Below are 15,524 nucleotides of genomic sequence, written 5' to 3'. Positions count from 1 at the left end.
ATGACCACTTAAAGGGCTTTTCCTTCTTTGTCAATGAAGTAATGGGACGGACAATATCAGGAAAATTTCGAATGAAGCGTCTGTAGAAATTTGCAAAACCAATAAAACTTTGGACCTCCTTAACGTTCTTGGGTACCGGCCAGTCAAGGATAGCCTGATTCTTACCAGATTCCATGTTCAGCCCCTGGGGAGAGATGATATAACCTAAGAACTGTATCTCAGAACGATGGAAATCGCATTTCTCCGGCTTAATGTACAGATGGTTCTCTTTCAGACATCTTAAAACAGTTTTGACATGTTCTTCATGTTCCTGTAGAGAGTCAGAAAAGATTAGTATATCATCCAAATAGATCACAACAAACTGGTCCAACAAATCTCTGAAAATGTCATTAGCAAGGTGTTGAAAAGTTGCAGGGGCATTACAAAGCCTGATGGGCATCACAAGAGATTCAAAGTGTCCATACCGGCATTTGAATGCTGTCTTCCACTCATCCCCTGGACGAATACGCACCAAATTATAAGCCCCATGAAGATCCAGTTTAGAGAACACCTTAGCATGGCGGACTCTTTCCAGTAATTCAGGAATCAGAGGCAAAGGGTAATGGTTTCGTACGGTTACCTTATTGAGTTCCCGATAGTCAACACAGGGTCTCAGGGTCCCATCCTTCTTCTTTACAAAAAAGATAGGTGCCCCTGCTGGTGAGGAAGAAGGACGTATGAAGCCTTTGACCAGATTTTCATCAACATACTCCTTTAAGGCTTGAAGCTCAGGTGCCACCAAAGGGTATACGTTACCAAAAGGAATAGCTGCTCCAGGAAGCAACTCAATGGGACAGTCATAATGCCTGTGTAGAGGAAGCTGATCTGCATTCTTCTTGTCACAAATGTCAGAGAACTCTTTATAAGCTGGAGGTAAGAAAATACCTGTACATGTGGTTCCGTAGCCAAGGAATGCCTAAAATCACAGGAAAATGAGGCGAAGAAATTAGCAAGAAAGAAAGTTGCTCCTGATGATTAGGCTCCAACAAAATTTCAAGGGGTACGGTCTCCTGATCCACAGGCCCAGAGATTAAAGGTGACCCATCCACTGTTTCCATGGTAATTGGAGAGGCTCTTTGCTGATTTTCAATACCATGTTCCTTGGCAAATGCGATATCCATGAAATTGCCACCTGCAGCAGAGTCAATCATAGCTGCACTGGAAATCCACTGTCCTGAACACAAGATCTTAATAGGGAGAGAACAGTGAGAGTTCTTTTCCTTCAGCTCCTTGGGGGGTGAAGTCATAGAAAGTGAATGGAATACAGCATTTAAAGGCAGGCTACATTCAGAGATGTCAGATTCATCATCACAGTTGTCATACTCCCCTACTGCTGCTAGCACCTTGTTAGGCCGTCTAGGACACTTAGGACAATTGATCAACAAGTGGTCAGACTGGCCGCAGTAGAAACATAGACTTTCACGAAGGCGATGCTCCCGGCACTCATTGATCTCGCGCCTCTGAACAGAATCAATTTGCATGGACACCTCCTCCACCTCCCGAGATGTTTTACCTGCAGGCTCTGTGGAAGGAAGGGAAAAGTTAGAAATACGGTTATATGTAGCAAACTTCTCCTGCCTACGCTCAGTAAGGCGAATGTCAATGCGCACACAATGCTGTATAAATGTCTCTAGCTCTTGTGGTGACTCAGAGCGAGCCAGTTCATCTTTTACAATACTAGACAGACCCCTTTTAAAAATAGGCAATTGTGCATAACTGTCCCAATTGGTATCTACCGCTAATCTCCTGATTTCAGTAGCATACTCAATAACAGAACGTTTTGCCTGGCGTAAAGACAATACAGCAGATTCAGCAGTTGCACGGCGATTAGGATCATCAAACATTAATGCCATAGCGGCCAAGAAATCCAAGTTATTTAACCGTGGGTCACGAGACTCAATCATCGGATTCGCCCAGGTGAGCGCTCGTGTGGTCTGCAGCATTATTACACACAATACTTTGGATCTATCATTAGGAAAATGGTCAGCATGCACATCAAAATATAGCATACATTGATTCACAAAGCCACGAAACTTGTCGTGATCACCATTAAATCTGAATGGGGGCTACTTAGGTGGGCTAGCTGGTGGTGGTTGCCCAGAGGGAAAAGTCGCTTGTGCAGCTATTTGCATGCTTATGTCCTGAAACGCCCGTCCATACTGGGTTTCTATGCCAGCAAGTTTGTTTTCCTGGGCTGCCATGCGGGTGCTTAAGTCCGGCAAAGTCTGTCCAAACACTTGTTGATTGTGTTCAAAGCTTCCAAACTTCTTTTGCAGACCATGAGTAAGACTTCTTAGTTGAAACGCGTTGATCCTCCTCACTGGTGTGCCAGGTGTTTGCTATGTAAACATTTTTCTTTTTGAAGAACTATTTATCGCTTTAGTTGTCTAATAAAGTCCCACAAAGTCTGAACTGACTCCACTTCCAGCTGGATCATTTCTCTGCTTGTCTTCATTTGCTGTGGGCGCTCACCCCGAACCGTGCTGGGCGTTGGCAGGTCTGGGGATTTCGTCTAAGACCGGTAAGCTGACTACATTCCTTTTTTCTTTTCTTTTGCAGACCTTCCACATCTTTCTGCAGTTATCTAATTATGAAAAACACCTGCTCTAGTCTGCTTTCTGCAGTCATTGTTCCAGCAGTCTCCTTTTTTTTTTAGGCAAGAGTATCCTGTAATAATTATAGGGGATAACTCAGGAGACTCTTTGCGTGGAACAAGACAACTACAGGACACAGTTTTATAAGTGGTAAAGTCTATATTATCACACAGTGATTCAAACAGGTGCAGAGAGAAACTCAAGTCCACAACACTTTGTGCAAATATCAAATGCAGCTCAGCAGTCTATAGGAAACTTCAGAGGAAAATGCAATCACGCAGAAAGTCTATGAAGCACAATCATTCTTGAGGATACTTGATACAAATAAGTCCTTGCTTAGTCCAAAACACAGATAGATATGCTTATAAGGCAGTTCAAACAATATCTTAGCTCAACCAGTCTGGGTAACACTCTCATGTTCTTGCAAAGCAGTAACAGCTTACATGTCCAGCAAATGCAGATGGAAGTAAACATGAGCAGCAGATGAAGGAGGATTACTGGAACTGGTGTATGCAGCAGGAACTCAGAGCAGAGTAGCAGGATAACCCCACAGGTTCACAGGAGCAGGTATATAGCCAGGAAGTCACCAGAGGTCAGGAGCTGGATGCAAGGCAGAATACTCTAGCACAGACTGACGGCTGGGGTGGAGTTTTATAGCAGGAAGACACAGTGCACATGAGACCAAAGATGCCATCTTGGAAAAGGGCAGTAATGCACAAAAAGGTAATAAAAAATATTCAGAGTCCTGACACTATGTTATATACTACATTGTTTGTGTTATATACTACGTCACTGTGCAATACAGTACGTAGCCTGTGCTATATACTACCTACATATTCTAGAATACCCGATACGTTAGAATCGGGCCACCATCTAGTATTACATAATTGTGAATTTTCTTATAGGGACAACATCAGTAAAGGTTTTAATGAGTTTTATGGGAAGGAGTATTGACAGTGCAGTCAACCAATGACTGCTGTTTGGAAAGTCACTGCTAATAGCTAACTGTTATGAGGCGGTAAGATTTGAGTAACTCAGAAAAGGATGGTGATGGCAGCAAGGACTGGTATGTAAGACTCTGACAGGAGGCAGGCCTCTACAGGGAACTGTTCCCTGCCACAGGGAGATAGAAGGGAAGACAGCGGACAGGCGCCATTGTGAGAGGATTTTCACGGCAATTCTGGAAGTGCAAGTCACCTCAGAGGGAAGAAAACAGCTCAGCCACATAGAATGAACGTGAAAGCAGCCAATATCACACTGAGAAACTGCCTGTCTGCAAATGTTCATCTGTAAGGAATAGGTTGACCCATTTACCTCAGAACTGTATATAGTTATCCACCAGATTACCTCCAGTAAAATCAGTTCTAAATACAAGCTACCTCTGTCATCTCTGGGGAAATATCTACATATAGTCGGTCGGCTCATCGCATTTTTTTTTTAGTTTGTCACCACCATTGAACTGAATTTACACTACTGTTTGATCTGATTTAAAGGAGAAAAATGCCCCGACAGTGTATCAATCATACGAAGAGATTCTGCTATGTGTGTGGTTCTTTTACACCAATAGGCCAATCACTCATGATATTAAAAAGATGTACCAGATGTACTTTAAGGGTCCACTTGGTGATCAAGACAAAAGCTGGGCCCCTCATGTGATTTGCCCAAGTTGTTCAAATGGTCTTCGTGACTGGTTGAATATGACAAAAGTGGCTATGCCATTTGCTGTTCCCATGATTTGGAGAGAACGCAAAAATCATAGTGCTACTTTTGTTTTGTCAAACTGAAGGGCTTTTCTACTAAGAACAAACATAAGATTAATTACCCTGAACTTGAATCTGCAATTAGGCCAGTTCCACATGATTGTATCTTGCCAGTTCCTGTACCACCATTGTCTGGATTGGCTGAAAATGAAGTAGAATAGGAAGACTATGGAGCTGAAGCTACTGGCGAAGGCATGGAGACCTCAAGTCAAAATGAGTATGTACCTGATGGAGCAGCCGAGCAGCCAGATCGCTTTACTCAACAAGAAATAAATGATATCATCAGAGACCTTCCATTGTCAAAAGATAAAGCTGAACTTCTTGCATCTAGGTTGAAACAGAAGAATCTTCTTCATGATGATGTCAAAGTGTGTTATTACCACAACAGAAGTCACACTTTAACACAATTTTTCACAGTTGATGGACCAACGGTGTACTGTAACAATGTGAATGGCCTCTTTGAAGAACTTAATCAAGACTATTTAGTTGAAGAGTGGCAATTGTTTATTGACTCATGCCAGAGACGTTCGAAAGCAGTGTTGCTTCACAATGGAAATATGAAACCATCAATCCCTATTGCTCACTCATGTCATCTAAAGGAAAGTTATGAAAATCTGTCAGTTGTTTTGGATGCTATACAATATAAGCATCATCAATGGAATATCTGTAGAGATTTGAAAGTGATTGGTCTGCAAATGGGAATGCAAGGAGTTTTTGTTGCTTCTTGTGTTTATGTGACAGTAAAAATAAAGTAGAGCACTACATTCGTCTTGATTGGGGACAGAGAAATACCTATGCTCCAGATAGAGACAATGTTCAGCATAATTCTTTAGTTGCTCCAACAAGAATCTTTCTTTCTCCACTACATATAAAGTTGGGATTGATTAAAAACTTTGTGAAGCCATGGCAGAGACAAATTCACCAGGATTCCTGTACATTTCATGGAAATTCTAAAGCATTTCACCAGCAAAACTGAAGGAAGGGGTATTTGTTGGTCTTGAGATCATACAGCTATGAGAGATGATGTGTTGAAGGAACGCTATATGATAAGGAATTGAGATCTTGGAAAAGTTTCAAGTGGATCTGTGAAAACTTCTTAGGAAAACAAAAATTTTCAGAATATGTTGACAGTGTTGAGAACTGCTAAATGCATACCAGTGTCTTGGATGTCACAGGTCTCTGAAAATGCACTATTTGCATTCATATTTAGATTTCTTCCCTCAAAATTTTGGGGATGTAAGTGATGAACAAGGTGAGCAGTTTCACCAGGACATTAAAGTAATGGAACACCACTACCAGGATTTTTGGAATGATTCAATAATGGCAGATTACTGTTGGATGTTATATAGGGACAACCCTGAAAAATTGTATCAAAGACAGTCTATAATGTCAAGCACTTTTAATTTCTGCTCATAATTTGGTTTTTATTTTGCATGTGAAATTATTTTGGTTCAATAAAAACCGTTTTGCAAGGTGAAGCATTTTTTTCTGATATGTAGATTACTTTTTTCTTATTGTCGCCAGTTTATTTCCTATACCTTATAATAATGATGCTGCTCCATGGGAACTATACATGCTGCAGAAAAACTATATACATTTTTGAAATTAGGACAAAAAGATGATTCAGAAAAGTACAAAGTCACCTGCGATGATTACAAAAAATATTTTTTTGTACACCAGTGTTATTTTTTTCTAGTTTTCCTTATCATTCAACCCACTTTCTCTCTCTGCATGGTTAACTCTGTACAGAGCACAAAGCAAATAGTCCAGGCTATTAGGCTGACAAATAATCAGTGCATTAATTTTCCTCTATAGATGAGTGAATTTATTCACAGGAGCCCGGTTGGAGCTCTGTGAACCCCCTCCTGTCTGCTGGCATTCCCAGCCCCTCATCTAATTAGTATACTATGCTAGACATCATGACAAAATGGCTGTCTTTCACAGGAGTCCCTTCGGGCAGCCACAGGCAACTGACCAATCAGTCTGAATGTACATTTGCCTGTGCGATTTTGTTAAGCTTTCCAGAATCCTGCAACCAGGAACTTTGGATCAAACTTTGGGTCAGAAAAATAAGATCCTACAGATAGTAGAGATTGACTGCTAATGTTTTAGCATCAAACTTTACAAAGGAAAGCATAATTTATGCCTCAATCTGTCAAACGACCAATATCAGTTTCATTGAAGGATAGCACTATGTGAAATGCTTTCCTTCACTACAGATCTCCCAGTCCTGCTTATGGAAGCTCTGTTTGGCACCTGACAACAGCATGACCGTAACATAAGCCTTATGCCCATAGTTAGTCTTCATCTAAAGTGAAGAAGAATAAGGTGAAATATTTACATATTTTTTTGCCATTTATGCATAAGTCTTTTTTAGGAGCTTGTAGCTTGTGTTTTTTTTAAGATATGAAACTATAATACTGGCGGTATTCAATATTAAAAATAAAATAATCAAACCTGAAAGGAACTTTATTGGACATGGTTATTAATAGCTCACCATTGCAGGAGATCATGAAAAGATATTTAATTTGTTTGCTCAGTTCCCTTAATAAACTTTCCCATGGAAACCTGCTATGTGGCCATGTATACTGTGCAGATTTTAATAATCTTGTGTTATTATGAATTTGTGGGTGATCCCAAATGCCTAGTATCCTGACAGTAGCATATAAAACAAAAGTTTAATTTACCCTAGAGCATTTTTTTGCATAAACTGCAAACTTCCTCTTACAAACTTTTACCTTTATTATCTTCTGCTACTTTGGTATTGCACTACTTTGTTATGCTTAACCATAATTAAAATGTTAGAACAGAGCTGTAAACAACCCTTTTTTCCAAAACATTAAACTATATCAGACATTTCATTATAAAATATATAAAAGGAAAATTGTCAGCCAGAGAAGATTTATGCTTCAAAAATGTAGCATTTACTTTGAAAACTGAAAAGTAATTTCATGTACAGATTTTGTTTTCCTGACAAAGTCTTTGAATAAAGGGACACTTTTTATACATATCATTTAAAGTTTGTAGACTTTGAGTGTGTTTCATTAGGATGGGAGTTTCCTACACCAGTCTTAATAATGGACCTGCAGGACCAAGATGTGACTATTTCATTAAGAATCACTCGCCTTTTAATGAATTTGGCACATATTATCACAGGCGTGCAGCTCCATGTATCTCGCAAGAAATGTTACTCCAGTCAGGGACCATAGTACATTTTTGGCATAAGGTATGGCACTAAAAGTAACTTCTGAAGAATTTGTCGAGCGGGCGTCTCCATGCTCTGTCCCTCCCATGCATTGCCCACTTTTGCAGATCTGGCTAATTTTGTAACTTTTCAAAATGTTTGTAGCAGTAATCTATCACTTTGATGAATTGAGGTCCTAATGTTTTGGAAACAGTGATTAATTTCTGCCATATATAGTACGACACTTGACCAAAGGCTATTTATGTTATTACAGCTCATTTACATTTTCTTGAATGGGACTGCTATTTCCAGATAACTGTAGTTAGAACACAGTTATACCATAAATTCAGGGAATACAATCTTCTATATTCACCACAGTGTCTATATTTAACCAATATTTGGTATACTGTGTAAATGAGTGGCCACCGCCACCTAGTGGAGACAAAAACCCAGACACCTATATACGGATAACCAGAGAGCACCAGAACAAGGGACTATGTTTAAAAATAATGTTTTATTCAATATATTCTGACAATAACAGATTAAAATATTTAAAATCAATATTTAAGTACAGGACAAAAGATGATAGCATATATTATGCCGGCCAATTAAACTAATACTCCCTAATTCACACTGCTTGTATATGAAAGATAAATTAAAGTGCAAAATGTGCTAAAAATTCATATATAAAAAAACCCACAGTAGAACACCCTATAATAAAATTTAAAATGGAGTTGCCAATGGCAAAAAGGGTGTAACAGTGCTCACAATTCTGTGCTAAAAAGTGGCATACAAAAAGTGCAAAGTGTTATGGCCAAAAATCAGCCAATATAAAGCAGCCAAATGTGCAAAATAAGCAAAGAACGCTATCGCATAATGTGCAAAGCGAGCCAGGGAGGACTATCAAATTTATAGGTTAATACCTGGTAAATGGCCGTGTCCTGAATCCATGCACCCCAACGCGCGTTTCGGATTCCTTCCTTCGTCAGGGGGTCCAGCAGTAGTCTTACCAAATCCTTATATATGTGCAGCACACCCCCTATCCCTTACACTCCTATCCCTTACATACCTGATTTTTCCGGACAGACGGAGTAATGTGGTGTAGTGATGCAGCTGGTGACGATGTGGACACTAGAAGGAATTAAAGGAATAATGAAGAATTTATGTAGTAATATTTCTGTTACTTATGCATATATATATTAAGAAAGTATTTTTTCCTGGTGAATATTATGTATATATAATTGATTCAAATTGATTTCTGACTGTATCTGTTTTTATGTTGATTATATTGTAATCATTTGCTTCTAATATGTCTATGTCAGTGTGATCAATTAGTGATCAAACTATGTATAATATGGCAGGAGATTGAAATGTAAGTACGGATATACCCAGCTATTATCTCAGTATAGGAATGCATGAGTAGCGGTAATAGTAACCCGCATTCTCATTCACCGATACATACATTAGTTTGTCCTTGCGGCATCCATGTATGGGGCCTCCTATACTTCCTCCTGGTGGTGCGCATGCGCGGTTAGTGATCCGGGGCCTGGGATTCTGAGCCGGGTGACCTAGGCAACGTCGGGACGCAGTCCTGTACGTCCGGTCACGTGGGGCGGGATCTCGGACTTCCGGGTCCTCCTGACTGCGCATGCGCCGGCGTAGCCAGGGGTGTAAGGGATAGGGGGTGTGCTGCACATATATAAGGATTTGGTAAGACTACTGCTGGACCCCCTGACGAAGGAAGGAATCCGAAACGCGCGTTGGGGTGCGTGGATTCAGGACACGGCCATTTACCAGGTATTAACCTATAAATTTGATAGTCCTCCCTGGCTCGCTTTGCACATTATGCGATAGCGTTCTTTGCTTATTTTGCACATTTGGCTGCTTTATATTGGCTGATTTTTGGCCATAACACTTTGCACTTTTTGTATGCCACTTTTTAGCACAGAATTGTGAGCACTGTTACACCCTTTTTGCCATTGGCAACTCCATTTTAAATTTTATTATAGGGTGTTCTACTGTGGGTTTTTTTATATATGAATTTTTAGCACATTTTGCACTTTAGTTTATCTTTCATATACAAGCAGTGTGAATTAGGGAGTATTAGTTTAATTGGCCGGCATAATATATGCTATCATCTTTTGTCCTGTACTTAAATATTGATTTTAAATATTTTAATCTGTTATTGTCAGAATATATTGAATAAAACATTATTTTTAAACATAGTCCCTTGTTCTGGTGCTCTCTGGTTATCCGTATATAGGTGTCTGGGTTTTTATTTCCAGATAACTAAATGCCCAGATAAGAATCAAAATATTGTCTCTTGAAGAAACAAACTGTCACGATCCCACTATTCACTGTGTCCTAGGGACACTGTGAGTGACAGCTCATCTGCGCTATGGATAGCAGATGCATATCGGGCTGTCAGTTCTGTGAGTAACAGTTTAGCCGCAATATGGGTAGCAGGGGCGTGTCGGGTTGTCAGTGTAGTGTTTGGATTTCCTCCAGGCATTTTCCTTTTTGGATAATTGTCAGGCTATTTAACTGGCTGGCAATGTTAGTTCATTGCCAAATGTAACGTTCCTCAACAAGGGTGTGTTTGCTCTGTGTGCCTAGTCTGCTATTTTGTTCTTTGTTGTTCAACCTTTGATTTGTCCTGACCTTTTGTTTGTCTAGCTCTTTTGTCATGATCCTCTACCTTCTTGGAATTCTGACCTCAAACTGTTTGCTGGCTACTAGAGGTGGGGGCGAACCCGAACAGTAAAATTCGGCATCCGTACCAAACACCTACTGTTCGGGCATGGACACCGAACACAGACTTCACCAAGAAGTCCGTGTTACTGTTCGGGTTCGGCTGCCCAAACACCGGGAGTTTGTCATGCTGTCATGTGCATGGCAGTGGGCAAATACAGCTTCGGATCGGCAGTGAAATCATCCCCACTGGTCAGAGAGCTGTGGTTCCCACGCTGTCAATAGACAGCAGGAGTGCTTAGCTGTGATTGGAGGTATAAAGTTTACCTCTGGTCACTGGTGTCAGCTGATGGGACTATTGCTCCCATCATCTGATACTTGCTGCCACTAATAACAGCGAGAGCAGGAGCGGAAGATGGGAGTATTCATCAGCCGCTCCTGTGCTGTAAATAAAGAACTTTAAAAAAAATAGCATAGGTTCCCCTGTATTTTAGTTAACCAGCCAGGCAAAAGATTAGTAAAGAAGTCTGTGTCTTTCTTTCAATTAAAGGACTTTATTCTTGCTGTGTATTTATTTACAATACAACTGTAGGATTAGTAATGGATAGGTGTCTTCTAGACACTTCTCCATTACTAAGCCATGGGCTTGCTGTCACCTGTCAATACAAAGGTGACATGAACCCCACAAATATAAACCCCACTTGTCACGGCTACAGGGCAAGTGGGAAGAGTTGGGCAAAGCACCAGAATTGGCACATCTAATAGATATGCCTTTTCTGAGCAGCTGTGGGCTGCTATTTTTAGGCTGGGGGGCCTATATCAATGGCCGCTTACCAGCCTGAGAAGACCAGACCGCAGCTGTGAGCTTTAGCAAGGCTGGTTGTCAAAAATCCCCCATAAATAATTAAAATATATATGGTGTGGGAACCCGTCTATTCTTGATAACTATCCTTGCTGAAGCTGATAGCTGAGAGTTGCAGCCCCCAGCTGTGAGTTTTGCCAGGCTGGTTAACAAAAATACAGGTGCACCCACTCCATTTTTTAAAATTATTTATTTACAGTGCACGAGCGGCTGATGAATACTCCCATCCACCCTTCTTGCTCTTGCTGTTATTAGCAGTAGCATGTGTCGGATGATGCAAGCAGTTGTCCTATTAGCTATCAGCTGACACCAGCGATCAGAGGTAAACTTTATACCTCTGATTACAACTGAGCGCTCCCGCTGTCTTTTGACAGCATGGGAACTGCGGCTCTCTGACCGGCGGGGATGATTTCACTGCCAATCACAAGCGGTGTTTGCCGTGCTGTCTTGCACATTACAGAGCAACAAACGCTGGATGTTCAGGCTCCCCATTCAAGTGAATGGGGTTTGGGTTCGGGTTCGGGTCCGGGTACTGTTCTGATATGCGAATCCAAACTTTTTGTAACTGTTCGGTTGAACCCGCCAGACCCGAGCATCCAGGTGTCATTCCATCTCTTCTGGCTAGACTTTTGTCCTACCCCTCTATGTATGACACACCCTCCTGGCTTTTGACATCAGATATCTTGACCATCCAGCCTCATGGCTTCTCTGTGAGTAGTGACTAGCATCACAAAAACATAATTTTTTTCTATTCTTGTTTGATCCTTTTAGTTAGCCTCACTGAAAAAAAATGTGTAGTCTATGAATAGATCAGGAATATTAATGTCCCATAAAACCCTTTAATTATCAGAAATTCAGTGGAAGTGAAGGGTATATTGTCTGTAGCATGAACGTACAACATTTCGGTCACTGTAATGTGGTGAAACAATCAAAATCAATTGCAACAAACTAGACACATTATGCAGTTCTATTATGTAGAGAAAATAGTGTGAGTAGATTGTTACATTTATTTGCTGGTGATAAGAATTCATTTGCTTTCTCCAATATTCTATGTATTAATTTTCCTAATGTCTTATTTTCAGCATTTGGGAGATCGCTGGGCTGCTATTTGCAGATGGACAGAAGACAGATGGATACTTTTGCAAGAAATTCTTCTAAAATGGCAGCAGTTTGCTGAAGAACAGGTTTGTAATTGTAATATATTGGTAGATGAGGTACATCAGATTGCCCAGTTTGTCTATAACATATTTAGTGTATGTGCATACAACATCTGCCAAAAATGCGCTAAAATAAAAAAAGCACTACAAAGTATAAAAATAATGAACAGCAATGTAAAAAATGTTTGCTGTGCATATCTTCAGTCTTTCTGAGCTTCTTTTAACCACTTCAGGCTTTGAAAGCTGTGATGCAGCTCAATAAGAGACCTGTTCATTATTTGGGTGGCTTCTATTTGAAAGCCGCTAGCTATTTATAATTTAAATTTTGAAGAAAAAAAAGACACAAGCAGCAAAGCTTCCACAAAGATGACTGACAAGATTCCAAAAAAGACGTTTCAAGAAAAAGACCTCTGGCGTTTTCCTGAAGTAGCTCCGCCTTGAAAAAACTTGACGAGTGTATGCACATGCCATTATAGTGAAAGTATATTTCTTGGAGGAAACCACCTTGAAATTAGAAAATATTTTACTATAATAGATTTTTATTTCTTATATCATGTCCTATGCTTATTGCCTTCTTGTTAAGATGAGTGCACATCTGAAATTCGAAAGAGACTATTTCAAAGTGGTTTCACTGCATGTAGGACAACCTATCAACCCCTTAAATATTCCTTTCATATTCAAAGTGTATTAAAGCAATATTTTAATCACATATGAAAAATGAGTTATATTTTATTTTTAATTCATTTTGCGTATATGCATAATTAAAGTTTTGCATGCTTCATATTATTTGCAGATTTCTAAGACACTAATTCATTTAAGCGATTAAATGGGCCATCTGAATGTTCATTACACCCTGTACAAGTTATGGAAAAGATAAACTGAACCCACAATGTGCATTTTAAATATGGCAAATTTTGCATTAAAGAAATATTCTTATTTTAGACATATCAATAGTATACTTCATCTAAGGCCACATTCGCACATTCAGTACTTTTTCAGTATTTTGTATCAGGATTTGTACGTCAAAACCAGGAGTGGGTGATAAATACAGAAGTGGTGACGTGTTTCTATTATACTTTTCCTCTATTCCAATCTTCATTTTGGCTTACAGATACTGATATAAATATGTACTAAATACTGAATGAGTGAAAGTATCCTTAACCCCTTAGTGACAGAGCCAAATTTTAAAAATCTGATCAGTGTCAATTTATGTGGTAATAACTCTGGAATGTTTCTACAAATTTCAGTGATTTTGAGACTGTTTTTTCGTGGCACAATATACTTTATGATAATGTTAAATTTAGGTTGATATGTTTTGTGCTTATTTATAAAAAATATCAGAAATTTGACAAAAATGTAAAAAATTTGCAATTTTCAAACTTTTAATGAGTATCCATTTAATTCATATAGTCATCCCATAGCATAACATTAGTGAATAATATTTCCCACATGTCGGCTTTACATCAGCACCATTTATAAAATGTTATTTTATTTTACCTGCATTTTAGGCGGTTCACAAATGTAGCAGTAATTTTTCATTTTTTCAAGGAAATTTGCAAAGTTATTTTTTGGGGGCCTATCCAGGTTTGAAGTGACTTTAGGGGTCCCATATATTGGGAAACCCCCAAAAGTGATACCATTTTAAAAACTACACCTCCAGACATACTGAAAACTGCTGTCAGGTAGTTTATTAACCTTTCAGGTGCTTTTCAGGAATTAATACAAAATGGCATGATTGGAATGAAAAAGTTGATTTTTACCACCTAAATGTTGCTGACTTTTCAAAAGGTCAGTGTAGCTGGCAGACTCTAAGACCACTATTTGCTTGTGAATTGCTATGAAAAAAACATCAGGATCACAAAATCATGATATCAGAATGCCGATGGGGATAAAAAGGGAGAAGCCACACTCGGTTAACCATTTATATGATGTACACTCCCTGACAGAAGTTATGTCGCTTATCCATGTTATGTAAATAAAAGCTTATAACCTGACGTTAAATTCATCCATTGGTTGTATAAATTATTCTTTTGAAAGCTGGAACCCTCCAAAATGTGATTTAGGTTAAGAAAATACATTGGCATCAATGCAGAAATATTGATCAGTTAATGGACACAGAATGGTCAGATTTTTGCAAGATAAAAGTTTTGTCGCCCACAGAAAGTAATGTGATATTTAAACAAATAATTAACTTAAATACAAATATATATTGCATAACATTGGTGAATGAAGTTGTGGTGCTATTAGGCTGCCATCACACTAGCAGTATTTGGTCAGTATTTTACATCAGTATTTGTAAGCCAAAACCAGGAGTGGAAAAATTAGAGGAAAAGTATAATAGAAACATATGCACCACTTCTGTATTTATCACCCACTCCTGGTTTTGGCTTGCAATTACTGATGTAAAATACTGATCAAATACTGCTAGTGTGACGGCAGCCTTAGAGTCATATTTAATATTTTGTGTGACTTCCATGAGCTTGAAGGACTGCATCCATGCGGTTCAACAATGATTCATACAATTTATTAATGAAGTCATCAAGAACAGCAAAGAATGCAGTCTTACATGCCTCCCAGAGTTCATCTAGATTCTTTGGTTTTGTCTTCGAAGCTTCTTCTTTCATCCTACCCCAAACATGCTCAATGATGTTCATGTCTGGTGACTGGGCTGGCCAGTCCTTGAGCACTTTGATCTTTTTTGCCTGGAGGAACTTTGTTGTAGAGATGGATGTATGAGATGGAGCACCATCCTGCTGCAGAATTTGATCCCTTTTATGATTTAGAATATAAGAGGTAGCTAATACTTCTTGATATTTTAGGCTATTGATATTGCCTTCCACCTTGCAAATGTTTTGCACACCCCCATACTGAATGTAACCCCAGACCACTATCTTTCCACCACCAAATATAACTGTTTTCTGGGTGTATTTTGGATCCATACAGGCTCCAGTAGGTCTCATGCAGTATTTGCGGCGGCTGTGGTGTAATTCTATTGACGATTCATCAGAGTAAGCCACCTTCTGCCACTTTTCCAGCATCCATCTGTTTAGCAGGCTGTGGGACTTTGCAAATGTCACACAGTTTTTTATTTGCCCTTTGTTTAGTGCTGGCTTCTGGGCACTGATTCGACCATGGAGGCCATTTTGAGACAGAATCCTACAAACTGTTCAAGTTGGCACAGGAACTTGAGGTGACCAAGCCTGTTGAAGCTCTGCTGCAGTGGAAGAGGGGCTTGCA

At 39.4% G+C, this 15,524-nt stretch overlaps 1 protein-coding gene across 3 annotated transcripts in view; it reads left to right on the top strand.

Moving 5' to 3' along the window:
• DMD (dystrophin) overlaps nucleotides 1-15,524 on the top strand; it is a 3,762,639-nt gene that overhangs the window by 1,205,429 nt on the left and 2,541,686 nt on the right. For all 3 annotated transcript variants that reach the window (XM_077296691.1, XM_077296689.1, XM_077296690.1), the window contains exon 14: nucleotides 12,213-12,314. In XM_077296691.1, the coding sequence (XP_077152806.1) occupies nucleotides 12,213-12,314 (102 nt within the window). The remainder of the gene's footprint in view (nucleotides 1-12,212; nucleotides 12,315-15,524) is intronic.

Source organism: Ranitomeya variabilis, chromosome 3 (genome assembly GCF_051348905.1).
Source record: "Ranitomeya variabilis isolate aRanVar5 chromosome 3, aRanVar5.hap1, whole genome shotgun sequence".
Classification (NCBI taxonomy): Eukaryota; Metazoa; Chordata; class Amphibia; order Anura; family Dendrobatidae; genus Ranitomeya; species Ranitomeya variabilis.
Note: the sequence above shows the minus strand (reverse complement) of the source record. Positions and strands in the feature narration are given on the sequence as shown.